The sequence below is a fragment of the Serinus canaria genome, chromosome 1A (genome assembly GCF_022539315.1).
Source record: "Serinus canaria isolate serCan28SL12 chromosome 1A, serCan2020, whole genome shotgun sequence".
Taxonomy (NCBI): domain Eukaryota; kingdom Metazoa; phylum Chordata; class Aves; order Passeriformes; family Fringillidae; genus Serinus; species Serinus canaria.
The window spans coordinates 13,809,885-13,826,807 of record NC_066314.1 but is presented as its reverse complement, the minus strand read 5'-3'; the positions used below and the strand labels follow the sequence as shown (position 1 = coordinate 13,826,807).

General features: G+C 36.5%; 1 protein-coding gene across 2 annotated transcripts in view; it reads left to right on the top strand.

Annotated features, from left to right (window-relative positions):
* The window catches only part of COG5 (component of oligomeric golgi complex 5), a 174,166-nt gene that overhangs the window by 101,705 nt on the left and 55,538 nt on the right, over nt 1-16,923 (top strand). For both annotated transcript variants that reach the window (XM_050970033.1, XM_030237724.2), the window contains exons 8-10: nt 10,957-11,122; nt 12,190-12,302; nt 12,397-12,474. In XM_050970033.1, coding sequence (XP_050825990.1) covers nt 10,957-11,122; nt 12,190-12,302; nt 12,397-12,474 — 357 coding nt within the window. The remainder of the gene's footprint in view (nt 1-10,956; nt 11,123-12,189; nt 12,303-12,396; nt 12,475-16,923) is intronic.

The window sequence follows — 16,923 nt, the reverse complement described above, 5'->3', positions numbered from 1 at the left end:
GAAAATCTGTGACTGGATAATGGAGTATTTGCAAGTACTTTATTGCATGTTTCAGTGCAGCACAACATATAGCCTTCACTTTCCAGTGGTTTTTTGTAAGGATTTATTGTGTGGCCCTGCTAATCTCATAATTTCTGCTTCTGTTTTTCTGATAGTGCAAGAAAGTGGTTTATAAATAGTTTCTATAAATGGGTATTCCTGAAAGTGCATCTGATCTGAACAATATTTTTATATAACTGTCTTTTATGGTAAAGTAATAGGTGAAAATTGAGAAGTCATTAATGTTTTATATCCCTTCACTCTGCTATGATTCACCACTTAGCTGTTTGCCAAAAACTTTGTATTCTGTTTAGTGACAATTTTATGTGAGGATCAGCTGGATAATTTTTAAATTCACTTCTGGTCCTTTTCTTCGGAAATTCACATCAATTAATTTGACCTGTTGTCAACTAAACATGAAAACTTAATCTTCCATTGTAGATGATGTTTTGAATACATATTAACTTAGAGTTAGATGATGCTTTTTGAAGAATTCAGATGGCATTACTGTTCCAAATATTCTAGGTATTAATAAGTTCTAAGGAATTACTAGCTATGCAGTGTGTGTATGAGTGGAAAAAAAAAAAGTCAGAATACCTTAGAAAGCTATTTAAAATGTTTTTGATCTCCCCTTTGAGACTAGTTATTTTGAAATATGAAACACTTAGGTTGGTTTCATACCAATTAGTAAATGTCATTTGTGATCACTAAAAAATTACTCCTCATAGAATATCCGTCATGAAAATACAGGAATGTTTAATAATATTGAATTCAGCTTTCTTTGCAGGCAGAAATTATTTTAAATTAGAGGCTGTTGCATAGTCTGTTTCTGTGTTCTGGTTGTCCATCTGTTTAGGTGTTTTCCCTGGACTGGAAAACTATCAACCATTATGTGTTGGACAACTCTGACCACAATGAGAAACTGAAACTGCACTAAGACTAGATAATACCTACAGGGGCAAGAATGTATCTGATTTTAGTACTTTTAAGGTAATTAATGCAAATACGATGATTGATTCATCTATTTATTTGCACAGAGGCCTGGGTCACTTCTATGAACTACTCAGCTGTGAAAAGCTTTGTAAATAAACTATACTGTAGGGGTGGAATGAAGGAGACTGGGAATGCTGTGTCAGTAAGGAAACTGGAAAGTAAGATTGGGTCTTGAGGGTAACTCCAAAGAGAAAGCTACAATGGAAAGAGCTGTTCTGAGAACAAGACTGCAGAAGGGCTGGAGGATGGACTGGGACATGGATGAGGTAGAGCAGTGAAATAAGGAGGTGGTGTTTGCATTGCTACACATGCAGAAAGGTAGGCTAAGACTAGATCTTGTTGAAAATAGTTGAGGTAGGACTGGAATGGGAACCATGAAGGTTTTTCTTTATCAGACATTGCAGTGTTTTAATGACATGGGTCTAATCTTTATAGAATGAGGTTAAATAAAGTTGTCTTCCAATGTCCTAGTCTGTGTGAGGACTAGGAGTAATTATTACCATTAATTAATTGATTAAAATATTTCTGATTTGCTTTAGATACTGAAAGGTGAACAGCATATATAAAATTCTGGTAAATTTCAGGGATGCAACTGAGCAGAGACTGACGTGGGCTTTGGCTAGATCTCTGTATAATACATCCCAGCCTTTTGAATTTTTACTTTGTGTATCTGTGTCTCTTCAAAACTAAAGCTACACTGAGGTTCTTTCTCTCCAGATAAGATAGTATGTTATTGTTAAACGCCTCTCCCAGACTGTAATTCTATTTGTGGTTTGTACTGTTGACTGTTGATTGTTAACAGGTTCTGCAGTAATGCAATTAGGTGATCCAAGAAGAACATACAAAGCATTAATAAGCCACATCTGCATAGAGCAGAGTGAAAAATATGATCGACTAGCCATGATACTCATCTAAAAAAGATAATATAATTCATTTTGCCTCTTTCTCAGGTTAAAAATCTGCTCTGTCTTAATCCTCTCAGAAAAAAAAAATCAATGCTTCATCGTGTTCTTGATCTGCTACTCAGTGCCACGTGAAATTCTGCATTATGGTACATTGTTACATTTGTGGTAACAAAAAGATTTAAAGCTTTGGATAAGCTTGAAATGACATAGGGAACTGAACAGTATGTGGCATTAGAGAGGAAAAATCTTGGATCAAAATACTGCAGTTCTTGGGTGATGAATAATGTCATCTGTGTGGAAGAAGAGGTGCACTCAGCTGCTTATTCTCTTTTACCTCCCTTCTGGTCTTCTGCAGGCAGCACCCCAGCAGGTTCCCATTTGTGTGAAGGTTTCAGAATGCACTGGGATGGGGACTGCCTTTTTTCAGTGCCCAGTCTGGATCCCAGTGTCTGTGTTAGTTGCAGGCAAAGCTAGGCACAGTATTTATTTTTCTGCAGAGGACTTCAGATTTTTTTCCTTCATAGTAAACTTTTTGTATGGTACAGCTTTGCCCACTTGATTTTAAGGAAACTGACCTTATTTAAACAAACAAAAAAAAAAAAAAAACCAAACAAAAAAAAACAAATCAAAACAACTAGAAATATAAACTCTATTTCTCTAAATGTTGGATCTGTAACAAAAAGAGGTCAGTTTTGCCATGCCAGTAGACAATTTACAAGAGAACTTGGAAGACTTAGACTGCTGTCAGAGTGTGGGTAACACTGCCAGCACTGAAGACATGTTTGGGTGTATACATGGGCTTGCTCTCTTTCAAGCTGGCCTCAGCAAAACTTGATGAAAATGACTGCACAAATCCATTGCATTCTCTGGGAGCTGTAAGAAGAACTAGGAAGGGACAATGGAGCAGAAAGAGTGTTTTCTGGCTTATTCCTGAGCAGCCTGGTGTGGTAAACCCTCCTTTGAGCAAGCAGGTGGATTAGGGCATCTCCAGCACTCCTGGCAACCTACAATTCTTCACCAAATTATCTACATTTCCTGTAGGTGTGCAACACAGTGAACTTGAACTTTGTATTAAGAAGAAAAAAAATGTTTTAAAATTCTTTCCAACAGCAAATTTGACCATGATGGAGGTCTGTCTGTAGTTGAGTATGAAAATATTAGCTAAAAAAGAATTTTAAATAAAATAGCTTCTTTAAGTTCATTCCTTTTAAGTACATAAGGGCACTTCAGGGCTGTTGACAATATATGCACAGATTCCAGAAATGAGATGTTGTCACTTGCATAGGTAATTATTATCTTGTTGCAAAGACTAGCAGGAGAACAAGAAAACCCAGATGGCTTTTGGTAGATATTTAAATCATTCAGAACATACCATTTAAAAGATGTTTTTTCTCAGATAGAATTTTTTTTTGTAAAGAGAGAAAAACATGTTAAAGCCCTTCAGCAGCTAATTCCTAATGTTGATTGTTAAGACTGAGTTAAAAGTGAAACTTGACATTTCGGTTTTTTAATGGCTTTGTTGAACCATCTAATAGAGTGAGCATGTACATAATTATATTGTGAGGTGGAAGAAAACATCTGGTCACAAGTTTTTGTCCAAATATTAAAATTAGTAATGAGATTTTGTGTCCTTAACTTCTGTTCTTCAGTAATGGGACTTGAATCAGCAGGGGCAAGTCAGGGTTGCACAAGGACAGGAGAGGTGCTGCAGTCTCACCTTCTGCTCTCCAAACTTCATCAGCCTTGTTTTTAATAGGGAAGCCACATCTTCAGTGTGACTTGGTTTGTTATCAGTAAGGGCTTTGGAGATTGGTCAGATTGTGTAAGAGGTGAGAGAAGCATTTTAAGAAGCTTGATCTGGCTCAGAAGCCCCCATTTCCATGTCACCTGACTAATTTTTAAAATTTTGTATCATTTCTACTCTTTAAAGGCTTTATACTCTTCCTACACTCAAATAGTGCATTGTAGGATAAAATTTGTAACTGTTATGAGCTCGTCAGTGTAGCTGATCTGTCCTAAGAGGTGCCAGATACTTTCTTTGAAATTGCTGTCACGTTGATAGCCTGAGGCTTGGTAAACTTTGGAACATTGCTTGATGTTTCATGAGATAATTCTTTACAACAGTTCCTGATGCCTTTCTGTCCCATTAGCTCTTAGCCATCTGTTGCTTTGATTACACTATTATGGTGAATAAGTGTTTTGGCAAGCTATTTAGCTGTGTTGAAAAATCATGTTTCTTTGCTTTCTAGTATTTTATTGCTACTGTTTCTTTTTTTTTTTTCCCTCTTCAACCTTTGTAGTGCAATGCTTCTTGCTATTTCCTTCTTGTTATTCTAAGAAACAAAAGGCTGACCTAGTTTGAGGACATGATGAGGTTTATAACTGTGCTTTGTGGCTGTTCTCCTTTCATGTGAAAGTCCTTCTACCAAGAGAGGTTGTGTATTTCAAACATGGGCTCACAGAAGGTAGATGTTGTAACCTAACCATATTTAAATGTTTGGCTTTGGGACTCTTGCCTCTTAAGGCTTAAAATATTCTTTTCTAATCTAGCCAGTTTTTACATCACTATTACCTATGATATTTCTATAGCAAATAATATTTTAACCTCTCTCTCCTCTCAAGACTGCAAAGACCAAACCAGGAAGATCTGGGATACCATTAGAAAGAAGCCTGTATTCTCTGGATTTACAATGTCAATTTGACCTTTTCATTTATTGCTCAGGTTTTAGAGATGAACAGAGTAAAAGACAGATGGGGTGATAATGAACATAGAGATGAGCTTCCCTAAGTAGGTTCATTTTTAGGAGTACTGATATATCAATTAATTTTTTTAGGCATGGATATTTGGAAATGGAATAAAATACTGTTTTTAGACTGAAACTGAATTTCATTGGCATTTAATTTCTACTTTTAGTTTTTTGTTACTTTTTCTACAATTAAAATAGCTGAGTTATACCTCAAAGCAAGAATTCCAACCCTTCTTACTAAGTTATTAATTCTGCTCAATAGGTCATTTTGCCTTGGCTCTGACTTAGGTGGCCAAGTTTTCTTCCCTGCGTACCTTCTTGAGCTCTTTAAGTTGAACTGCAGCTTTTCCTGCAGTAACTTTTCATTTTTTGCATTTCTGGTGTCTGTAAGAGATGACTAAGAACTGGGTAGCTGCAAGTGCTTGCAAAACTTGAAATCACTTGGTCTTTGAGTAGTACTTGTCATTAGGGATAGTAATGTTATTTATGGGAAAATTATTGGAAGGAGGCAGCATGTTGTAATGTTGTAATGGTAGTGAGAGGGGAGAAGGGACAAACACTGTAAAGGAACATCTGACTGGGGATTTTTAGCCTCTCAAAGGGGTCTTTTTTGGACCTTGTAAAGCTGTGCTGTGTTGGAAATTGCAACTGTTATCTCCTACAAACGAAAGGAGCAGTAAACTTTAAAAAATAAGTGAAACAGCTCCCAATTTAGCAAATCTTCTGTCAAATGAAATTAATTAATACTAAATGTCAGTCAAAGATACTCAGAAATATAATCTAGAAACTGTAAGGACTGCAAAAGTCTTTTGTATTCATTGTCAGAAAATATACATTAGTTTACAAGTTTGGTTATTTCAGTGTGCATCCTGGTCTGGGATTGTTGTGTTTTAGGGCTGATTATTTCTCAATGGGTAGGGGATGTTGTGGTTTTCCTTACTCTCCATGTTGTCAGACCACTCTGTTTAGGTGATTCCTGGACTAATTAGTAATTATGATTCTTCCTTCAACTAAGCAATGTATGTAATTATTTTGGAGCTGTGTTACACTTTTACTGCTTGTTTATGGGACATGGTGTATGTTTTGCATAAGAGGGAATGATGTGACAGCACACTGAAATCACAGCTCTTGAGTTATCTATTTGTCTGTCTGTCTGTCTATCTATCTATCTATCTATCTATCTATCTATCTATCTATCTATCTGTCTGTCTGTCTGTCTGTCTGTCTGTCTGTCTGTCTCTCTGCCTGCCTGCCTGCCACAGCCTCTCCTGAACAGGGTTATCTCTTCTCTGTAGAATGATAAAGATTTTCAGTCAGAGCCACTGTTCTGATTTTAATAAGTGAAATAGAAATGTCCTTTTATGCATTAGTAAATATAATTTCTAATTGAGGGACTAGTCCAAGTTTGGCTTCTCTGTATGTGGTCCTTCTAAACTATACTGTAAAAGAGCATTTCCTTGGAGAGCTGTTCTGATTATTGGCGATGAAGTACTTGTAAAATTTAACTGCATGAAAGTTAACAATAATTACACTTGTAACACTGCTTCTTTGTGTAAGTAGTAGCAATTGTCTCAGATAAACCATAAATTGTCTCAGATTGACCATAAATATTGTTGCAAATTAACACATTTTCATTTGAGAAGGAAGTTGATAGTCCACACAGGTGAAAATCCTGTGGCATGGGATCTTTGGGACAGATTAGTACTGGATAAATAAATAATGATGTGAAGTTCCCTAAGACAGAACTGGGTAGAGAATAATGATCCACATAGTGAATCCTGTACCCTGAGAAGGTGGAGTGCGAGTTTGAAAGCTGTGTTTGTAGCACTTGAGCCATTAGTTTTGCCTGTTATGCAAGTTTCTTGTTTATGGTTCAGCCTTATGCTAGGAATCTTCCTGTCCCCAAATTTGCTCAGTGTCATCACCACTCTCCGTTGTGAGGAGCAGGTTTGCTTGTCAAAGCTGCATTTCTGATGATGAGAAAGATTATTGCACTTTCCTTAGCCATTCTTTCAGAAGATTATTCTGATAATACTAGTGGCAATCATAAAATAAAAGACTACAATCTTGGCCCTTATAAAATAGTTGCAATATGGGCACTTGACAAAACAAAATTGTTTTGTTCCATCCTAGGAGATACTTTCAAATTAGAAATGTGATATATATATTTATTTAAGTCTTTAATGACATTTCTGTTAGTCTTCTCAGGGTTATTATCTTTGTAGGAAAGGAAGTGACCAAATGGGGTTGTGCTCTGGCCTGGTCAGCATCTGCTGGGTTATTAAATCCAGTCACCTGCTCTTTGAAACAACCACATGATGTAATTGTGAAAAAAGCCCACATTCATACTAATGACTGCATGACACTTATTTTTCTACTTGTCTGTGATTGTCTACAGAACCAGATGGAATGGGATGGGATAAAATTAATCAGAAATTATGTCAATATAATGAATGGTTCTCATTCATAGAGAAAATTAGCAAATACATCTGGTGTGAGCATCTCTTCATAGTTTCTGCTGAATGAGTATCTCCTTTGCCAAAACATTAATTGAAATACCTGTACCTTTTTTTCAAGTGGTGACTGGTATCAACCTTCTGACCAAGCTATTAAAACTATTGTCTGATGGATACTGAGAAACCTAGATGTTTCAAAATATTTGTGAGACTTTTTTCATGGTAGACCTAGCTTTTGAGCATGTTCATTTTTTATTTTCTTCATATGTTGAACTGATGACTCACTGAGTCTTCTTAAGCTCTTACATTTGTGGAATTTAGTTTCCATGTATCTGTAACCTACTATGTTGTGACTTGCCAGATGGAGGAGTGCTTTGAATGGAGAAGGATATTATTGGTGGACTTAATGCCATCTCTCCTTAACTCCCAGATGCATAATAATTTTTGCAATCTGAAGATCACTGTAGTTAATTTTTGAGTAGGTAGTGTTGTTGCCCTACATTTTGCGGGGTCATGTTTTTACTTCACTTATGTATGCTTGTGTTTATGCAGTTGGATTATACTGTATTGCTAACATATTCCTAAATGCTCTTCTGTTTTTCTTTGCCCTCTACTCTTTTGATTGCCATAGCTTCAAATTTATGGCAAATGTACAAATTTTTTACGGACGGAGATTCTAAAGGGAGCACTATAAAATTGCTAAGTGTGGTTGCCTGCAGTGGCCGATAAGTGGGTTATAAAATACTGCTGATTAACTCATTAAATTCCATCTCAGAGGTAGTTATATTATTTTCCATATTGTTCCTGTTGGATAGCTATTCTCAATATTATTCTCTGATGTGATTCCCTTTTCCTTTGTAGATCACTGTTGTAGTCAGTTCTTTTTAAAATAATTTCTTTTTCAAATGCGTGCTTTCCTCTTGATAAAAATTATGGCAGCTTTTCAAATCTCAGAACTGTTCAGCTTTAAGCTTTCTCAGGTAGAAGAAAAATATTGAGGAAAAATTCAAATCAATAGCATCTATTAGTAGTAGCAAATTCTGAAATACTGGCTCTCAACTTTTTGTCCAGTGTATATAATGATAAACAGTTTCATTTTGATATGTATGTGCAAGCCTTAAAGTATAGTAATTCATTTCCATCCTGCTTTTCCTCATTTTCTTTTCACATAATTTTTGTCCTAAGGGAGGATTAATTTTTTTTTAAGATATTGTCTAAACCTATGCACTACTCACTAGCTGTGCATAAAAATTTCCATTCTCTTAGGATTAGTCATAAACCAACAATGGACTGTTACATAGCCTGTCTGGGGCATATGAAACCATAACTGCTTCCTGAGGTGAGAAAATTACTGTAAATAAATCAAAATAATACACTTTGTACTACCTTGTCAGGGATTTGATATGTCTCTAATTCCATACAAGATGAATACATGAGTAGGAGCCCTCTGTCTGTGGCCATGTCCACAATTTAAAGCAAATAAGAAATAGGCCACCTGCATAATCTTTGTTCCATTCTGATTTTAATTTTGGTACTAGATTTGGAAGATACTTCGATTGAAGAGAAGGTTTCCATGATTTTGTATTTTGGTTTGAAACTTCTGGCTAAAACCATTTCTTGTGAAATATAGCTCAGGCTCTCTTGGAGTATGTTTTAGTGTCTTTCTTGCCCAGTAGCTACAGAGTTAGTTTGCTAAACTGTGATGTGGTAGCTCTAAGATTGATTTTTTTGCCTGCAGCTATTTGTGCCTGTATTGCCTGTTTGTCAGGAAAGTAGTATCTGGCCATTGATTATTTAAGGGTGGAAAGTGCCCAGCTCACCTTTTGATGCTGTTCAATTTTTTTACTATTTAATATATAAACATTAGAGCCTGACTGAAATCTAGTTCAGCACCCTTATAGTAATAGTAAGGTATTGATTTTGTATTACTGACTCTCTACCTGGTTTCATAATTGTGTAAGTATTCTGTAAAAATTACAACAATTTAGGAAAGGCTGCTAAATGAGGTGTGTCTTTTCTATCTTTTCTTCCTTTCAGTTTTATTCTCTTTCTTTCTGCCAGAGTCTGTTCATTCTATTCCCCATCCTCTTCCCATTTATATTTTCTTTCTCTTGTTCATTCTGTCCCCAAATTCCCTCCTTGCATTATAGTACTCTTCATTTTCTGACATCCCATTAATCTTCCAGTCTTTATGGCTTACTTTCCCACCTCCACAAGCACACCCACAGGATGCTTAGAAATTTTACAGCATACCCAGTTGTCAAAAAACTAAACCTACAAGTCCCAGACCCGTAATACTATGCTGGGAATGCTCATTAACTCCCACACTGTTTGGAAAAAGAAACTGGTATAGTTAGTATAAGGTCTGCAAACCATAATACATGCCTAATATTCCTTTGCTTTCCACTAAACCTGGGAACTCCTCATGGGAAAGAAGATGGGATCTGGCTTTTTTTGCTTTAACTATGGTTTTGATCTTGTAGGAACCCTAGAAAAAATGGCACAAATATGCAGCTATAGGGGTGTGACCTCTGAAACATTGGGTTTGAGGGGACCACATTGTTTGCCAACAGATCAGAAAACGTGGTGCCATAGGTGGATGTACCAGAAGTGCATCCTCAGCACAGCAGCTGCACCATGGCCAAAGCCAAAGTGGGCTTTGCAGTGGGCAGTGCTGGTGGTCTCACAAAATCACAGAATTCTCAGATGCTTCTGTCCAGCCTGACTGCCAGCATTTCTGTCAGACCATGTTCTTTACTGCTGGCAGAAGTGACTAAGAAAAATGACAAAAGACTGCATCTCTAATGTGTATATGATCAACTGATTGCCCCCTCCACTAATTGCCTGTGAATGCTAATTAAAAAAGCAGTATTCAGTGTATGCATGACTGTGGTTAGTTTCCAAAGGCAATAATTTGAGGCTTTTCTCTTGCTAAATAGCACCCATGCCAGTGTTTAGTGTTGCTAAGTGGAATTATCGTTGGATTTAATCTTTATCAGAGGTCTCTTAAACAGTGGACCTGGGCAGTTTTTGGACAGTTCTCACTCCCCTTTGTTGAGCGGTTGTTTTTTCTTTTTTTTTCTTTGTGTGTTTTTGTTTTTTGGTTTTTTTTTTGGGGGGGGGGTTGTGGTTTTTTTTTTTTTGTTTTTTTTTTTTTTTTGTTTTGGTTTGGTTTTTTTGGTTTTTTTACAAGCTTTGGAAATAATCACTGCATTGGTTTATTTTTTAAATTCTGCTGTGTGGAAAAATGAAGATATTGTCAACATTAGAACTAGAAATGTTGAAATACAAGCTTAAACTTTGCAGTAGTCAGTAGGAGGGGCTTGACCTGCTTGCTTCTTCTTATCCTTCATTAATACTTTTTAAAAGCCTGTTTCACATTTAATTAACAATTTGGGACTTAACTGACAGAAGGCTAACAAGCACTGCATGTTAAAGCAATATTACCAGCTACACCACAGCTGAATACAGCTGTACTGTAATTAACCCCAGAATGACTGGATCAGTCACTGATAACCCACCCCAGGTTAGATACTGCCAGCAGTGCTTCCAGTTCCTTTCTTTCCATTCATATTCAGAGGATAGCACCAAAAGGAGCTAAGCAAAGCATTGCTCAGAGAGCAGAGGAAATCAGTTCTCTCCTTTACCCTCTGTTTTCTGATATGCAGCAAGGATGCCAGTAACTTAAACAGAATGAATTAGCAAACTGAACTTAAAAGATGAATTTGCCCACTAAAATGATGTCTCATCAGGGATAAAACATCTCAGTAGTGCAGTTGAAGATAATTGTTATTTTTTAATATCTTCTTTTCTCAGAATCCTACTCAAGTGGGAACCGCTCTTCAGGTTTTCCATAATCTTGGGACTTTGAAGGATACCATTGCTAATGTGGTGGATGGATACTGCACAGTGCTGGAAGAGAATATAAAAAATGCTTTGGATATCAAAGTGCTGACCCAACCATCTCAAACAGTCACAAGAGGTATTATACTTGTTCTACAGAGAATGATAACTGATTATTTTTTATAGGAGTATGGTATGTTATGAAATGGAAGAAACTCTCACATCCAAGACTGTTCTAGAAATGCTTCCCTGCTTGCTTTAACCAGTAGAGGGGTGGAGTGGGCATATCTCAGAACACAAGTAATTTAAAAACATTTAATTTGACAAAATCAGGTCTGTCTGATATTTGGCTCAGAGGTTTTACTTTTTTCCTCCCTGCCACTCGTTTCTAAGTTGCCCACAAAATTGTCCTCATTAGGTTACAATGTGTAGCATTTCCTTAGCTGTTTCTCATGGAATGATGACTCCAAATTCTTCTTTCTTTTTATTGGTGGGAGAATTATGGGTTGAAATTATTTGCAATCAATGGAAGAAGCCTGCAACTGCATTGTTAGGCTTTTGTCAGGTGAAAATTGTTTCAAAGCAGACTATTCGATATGAAGAAATGTTGCACTGTTAAACATTTAGTTCCCAGTTAGCTCAGATACCAAAAAATACAGAGGAATTGAGTGGACAGGCAAATTTGAACTTTGGTGTTGCAAACATTCAATTTTTTTTTCAAAAGTTTTGCAACAAGGTGGGGATCCAGACCCATAATCAGCAGAATAATACAGAAATACATGCTCTCTCAAGTGAAGGATTCTTGAGAAGCTGCATGCCCTTCAGCTGGAATATCACTTTTTTTTGCAGTTTGTGTATGCATTTAAGTCCTGTATTTTTCACAGCTACTCTCTCTCCCATTTCCCTTTGTTCTTAAATACTGGAAAACTGGTCATTGGCATTACTGTGGTGTTTCTGTGGAAGTCTGCATTGGTAGAGCTTGTAACAGTCATGAGCTTGAAGTATCCCCAAAGAACTTCATTGCTTTGTCCACTTCTCAGTTGAGACAACTGAAGCCATTCACAAAGCTCTGTTCTGGATGTATTTTAGGCTTCTTAGGCTTAAAAAAAGTATCTGTCAAAGTGCATAGAGATCTGTATTTCCAATATTTTAATTTTTGTTTGTGGAAGCTGAAATGTGCTGCTGTGTATGTTTAAAACCATTTAGGTGGCCCTGGTCGAGCTGCTATGCCCACACCTGGGAACACAGCAGCTTTTCGAGCAGCCCTCTGGACAAACATGGAGAAACTCATGGATCAGATCTGTGCTGCTTGTGGACAGGTACTCTGCAGCTAAGTCCTGTTTGTCTCATCATGCAGTTTTGGATGTAAGAATTCAGATGTCACTGTCCCTCTCAATAAATTCTCTCTTACAGGTGCAGCATTTGCAGAAAGTATTGGCAAAGAAAAGAGATCCTGTGTCGCATGTCTGCTTCATAGAGGAGATAGTTAAGGTAAAATTGTCATTTAGTTGTATACACTTCAGTAAATCTCCTAAGAAAAATGTGATGAGAGAATGAGTTTATTTACAGTTTTACAGTTCCATAATTTTTTTTAACTTAAATTGATGGGAAGGTGTTGAAACTCAAACTAACATTGAAGGATATATTTGTGGTCTGTGGGTTATATCTGTAGGATGTAAACATGTTCATTTTGTTGTAATTTCTTTTGTTTTCTTTAAAAGGGAGCTGATAAGGCACCACTGTATGGATCATTAATGTCATTCCATAGTACCATGTGATTTGAGTAATTAATTAAATCTGTTAGTTTGCATAGGAGAATGTGTCTTCATCTATCATTTTCAGCCATCTGTTTCTCACTTCTTGACAATTTTTCCCTTGAAAAATAATCATGGCTGTTCTTTTCAATACCTATTATTTTCCATTCATTTGCATTGTTTTTTATTCATATTTGGAATAGTTTGATTAATGGTCTCCTTCAGTGGTAGGAACAGGGTTACTGAAACTGTCTCATCTAGGTTAGTAGAAGAGAGGGAAAACAAAAGACATGTTCCTGCTGACATCTCTTTCCAAGTGTGTAACTGGATTTTTAATTTACAAAGACTTTATATTTGAAATAACTTGGGGAAGCTCTTCATATGCAAACGTGGTCTTCTCAACAATGAAAGCAAATAATGAAGGTTAAATACAGCCTTTATCTGTCTCTTTAGCCTGTCTCTAGAAGATGTTACACAGAGCATCACTTTTCTATAAGGCACTTCAAGCTTCTCTTTCTGTGTTAAAATAAACAAACAAAAGCAAATCACAGCAACATCAAAACAACCCAACCAAAATAAAAAAAATCACAACCCCCCCTTAAAAAGTTTATGAACTTTTAGTATATTTTCTTAATTAAAAAATATTTAATCTGGCAAAAAAAGATCTGTTGCTGCCTGGGTGGATCAGCCCTTCAGTGTATCAGCATGTTTAGGGAGAAACATAGAAACCTGGAGACAGGCCAGAAATACTGAAAGGAAGAGTTTGGATGGAAAAGGAGCTTAGGTAAATGATCTGTTGGTGTTCGTGAGTGGCTCCCACCCTGAGCCCATGCTTCTGACTTTCACTCTTCCCTCTTCTAAAGCATCAATTGAAAAGGAGTTTTTCAACAACTGAAAAGAGAGTTTTTTCTGTTTTTTGAGGCTGATAATAAAGGGAAGCCAAAGAAAATATTTTATCCTCCTGGAGACTAAACAAACAGGGAAAATGAATTTCAATGGAAGCAGAATAAGGAAAAACTCATTAGAAAATAAAAGGCTTACTGGGCTGTCTTATGCTAAGCATGTTCCATGATTTCTCTGATTACTCTTTCTTCCCTTAACATTCATACTGCAGGATTGCATCTAAGTGAAAAGTTTTATTTCCCAAATAAAATTCATCTATTTATTTTTCTGCAGTTTTCACTCTTCCGATTACTTTGCTCTTGAGTGGGTGCTGCTCTTTGGTGGGTGCTTTGGTGTAGTAAAGTGCCAGGCTGGACATTGTCATTCTCAGTGGGGCAGCTAAGGGGGAGTGGTACATCTTTATCTGATGTTCTGCTAGCAGAATTCTCTCAGCATGGCACAGTCCTGCTGGTGGCACCAACGCTTGTGACTTACTTCTCACCTGAAGTGGTTCAGTATAGTATTGTGTTTTCCTTGGATATTCTCACAGTTAGACCATTTCTTCTGGTGTCTCTTGAAAAAGGTGTGGCACCAGGCTGCAGATGGGTGAGGTCACACCAAAGAGTAGGGCTGTTGTTCAGACAAAAGCAGACACGTACTGCATGCTGCTGAAATTCAGCAGTGTAAGTACAGATGGCTGTATGGGAGACTATGAATTGTTTTAGATATAAATAAAAAATTGGTATTTTGCCATTTACTAATGAAGATTCCAGCTTGAGTTAAACCAAACTGAAATGTGCTTTCCTCAGCAAGTGTTGTGGAGAGGAAGAGAAGTTGGATTTTCTGTATTGTATTCAATTTCATTAATAAACTGAGCAAATTAACAAAACAAGCCAAAGGTACTAATGTTGTACCCGTTTGCTAGAGCAGCATGCCCACTCCAGAAGATAGGAAAACGAATCATCCACTCTACAGTCTGTGCACTAATTACTGTTACTGATGTCAACATTATTATTATAGTCATCTTCTGCAGCAGCTGCAGTACCACTTTGCCTGTCCATCTGCTTCCTTGTTTTGATTACTGCAGTGCAAGTATCATCCTAGGAAGCATAGGAGAGGAGGAGATCCAGCCTTTTTAAAGCACAAGTCCTTTAATAGCAAGGAAGCTACTTGCCTTTTTTTTTAAGTCATCATTATCTTTTTCCATTGGGGATTTTTTGTGTCTTTCTCTTCACAGATAGCACAGCCTGCAGTTTTTCTAATTTTGTATGATGATCTCAAACATGTGCCTTCCGGCTTTCTAATTACCTTTTACCATAATAATATTTAGTAGTGTTGTATCATGTTGTATCCAAAAATGTAGTTTTAAAAGCACTAGCTAATTGATTAAAAGATTCACAAAAACTCCCTGGTTGTTGTTTTTTTTTTTTAAAAAAAAGAAAACAAAACCTGACAGATGAAGAAGCTGAGGTACAGAACTTGGAAAATTTTAAATTCTGCAGTTCAGCATGAGGGCAGTGACATCACCTGCATCTTTCCTACCCTATGCTTTCTCCTACATCATTCCCTTCCAATTTTTACCAGCTTTAGTTGTGGCCAAGAGTTAAGTAACAGTGTCAGACTTACATGAGGATTATGGAAGAATCTGAACATTAAATTTATACTGCATATTTTTTCAGTCCTTCCCTTTGCAGATCTAGATTTTTGGTGGTTTTTTTTTTTTTTTATGCAATAGGAAATTAATGCAATTCTAAAAAGAAATCATGTACTCATAGTACCTTCTAAAAACTTCTTCATTTCATACTAGTCATGAACTATAGATTCATTATTAATGTTTACATATTTAAATTGCAGATTTAATTTTTTAACAAATCTGTTAGCTGTTTAAAGGAGAAATACGATTGAATGAACATTTTGTGGGTTTTATGTAAGAAAAAAAGGCCTTTAATGACTAAATTTTAGTTGCAGAGGGCTAGAAGAATTCAGAACTCATGCAGTTCTGGTTTCTAGTTTTGGGAAAAATGAATACAGCTTTCACTGTATACATTTTTTAAAAGATAGGGTTAATGCTGTCATAATTTTAAGAGCAAAAATTAAAATTACAAATTTGAAGAATGTAAATTTGATATTTTTGTTCACCTAATGACTGCTTATTTATATCACTTCTTTCAATTACTTAATTCACCTTCAGAGAGCTAATAGGTTACTTCAGTTTATTTTGCTTTATTGCTTCTCTCTTTCAATGTGTAGTGACTAATCCTTGCTCGGTTGTTGTAATGCCTAAACTACAATTGACTTCAGTGTAAATCACAGCCAAACACATCTTTCTGTGACAGCCACCTTCCTAATTAGAGTCCCTCTTAGCCCCTTGTAAAAGAGTTGAAAATGATCTTTGATCCTCATCTATTTTGGGTCCTTCACTCCTACATAGGCATCAGGGAACAGTTCTGCCAAGAAAGAAGCAGCCTGAAAAGCAACAAATCATTTTTCAGGGGGGTTGGGGTGGTCAGTAGAAAGGATGAACTGGGTCTCTGCTGGGCAGAAGGTGCAGGCAGAGCTGCCCTTGCTCACCTCTGGGTGTCCTGTTTGCAGGCAAGGCACATCACAAGCCCTGTGGTTTACGTAAGCCTCGGGGTAAAAAAGTGAGCTGAGAGTTCTAGGGAGTGTCATTATGCACTTTCTGGAGGGCTCTTATCATTGCTTCTGCTGATGAATGTTTGGTGAGTAAGCAGGCTTTTTTCCTGAGTTGTCAACACTGGCAATATGAGGTGTTAACGATACAGAAAGAAATGTCCTCAGCATTACATAAGATAAGGAAAATAAAAGGAAAATATAGATATTTATTGACAGAGTGTGCTTATATTTCACCTTCTCATTTCTGCTCCCCATCCAAACTTGTTAAAAATGTTGCTGCTTTGAAATTATTCACGTCTACCGTTACATATTCACATTCAGTTGACCCAATTATAAAATAATCCCAAGTGGAAAATATTGAAAAATAATCTAATTATTGTCTTATGTGAATTCAAAATAGTATGGTTTTCACCAGTTATTACAAGTATATTATTTATTTTTCAGTATTTTTTGTAAATGCAGAATTGGATTACTTGCACATTATTTCTACTGTGATTTCTGTTTGTTATTTAAGCCATAATGAGGTACTCTGTGAAGATCTAAACCCAGGTGGATGAGCAGGTTTTTGGTTCCCAAAATATCGAAGACAATTTTTGTTTCAGATCTACAGATTGCCCTGCTGAATTCACTTGCAGGAGTTTTGAGGACTCTTAAAGAGCCAAGAAGATCA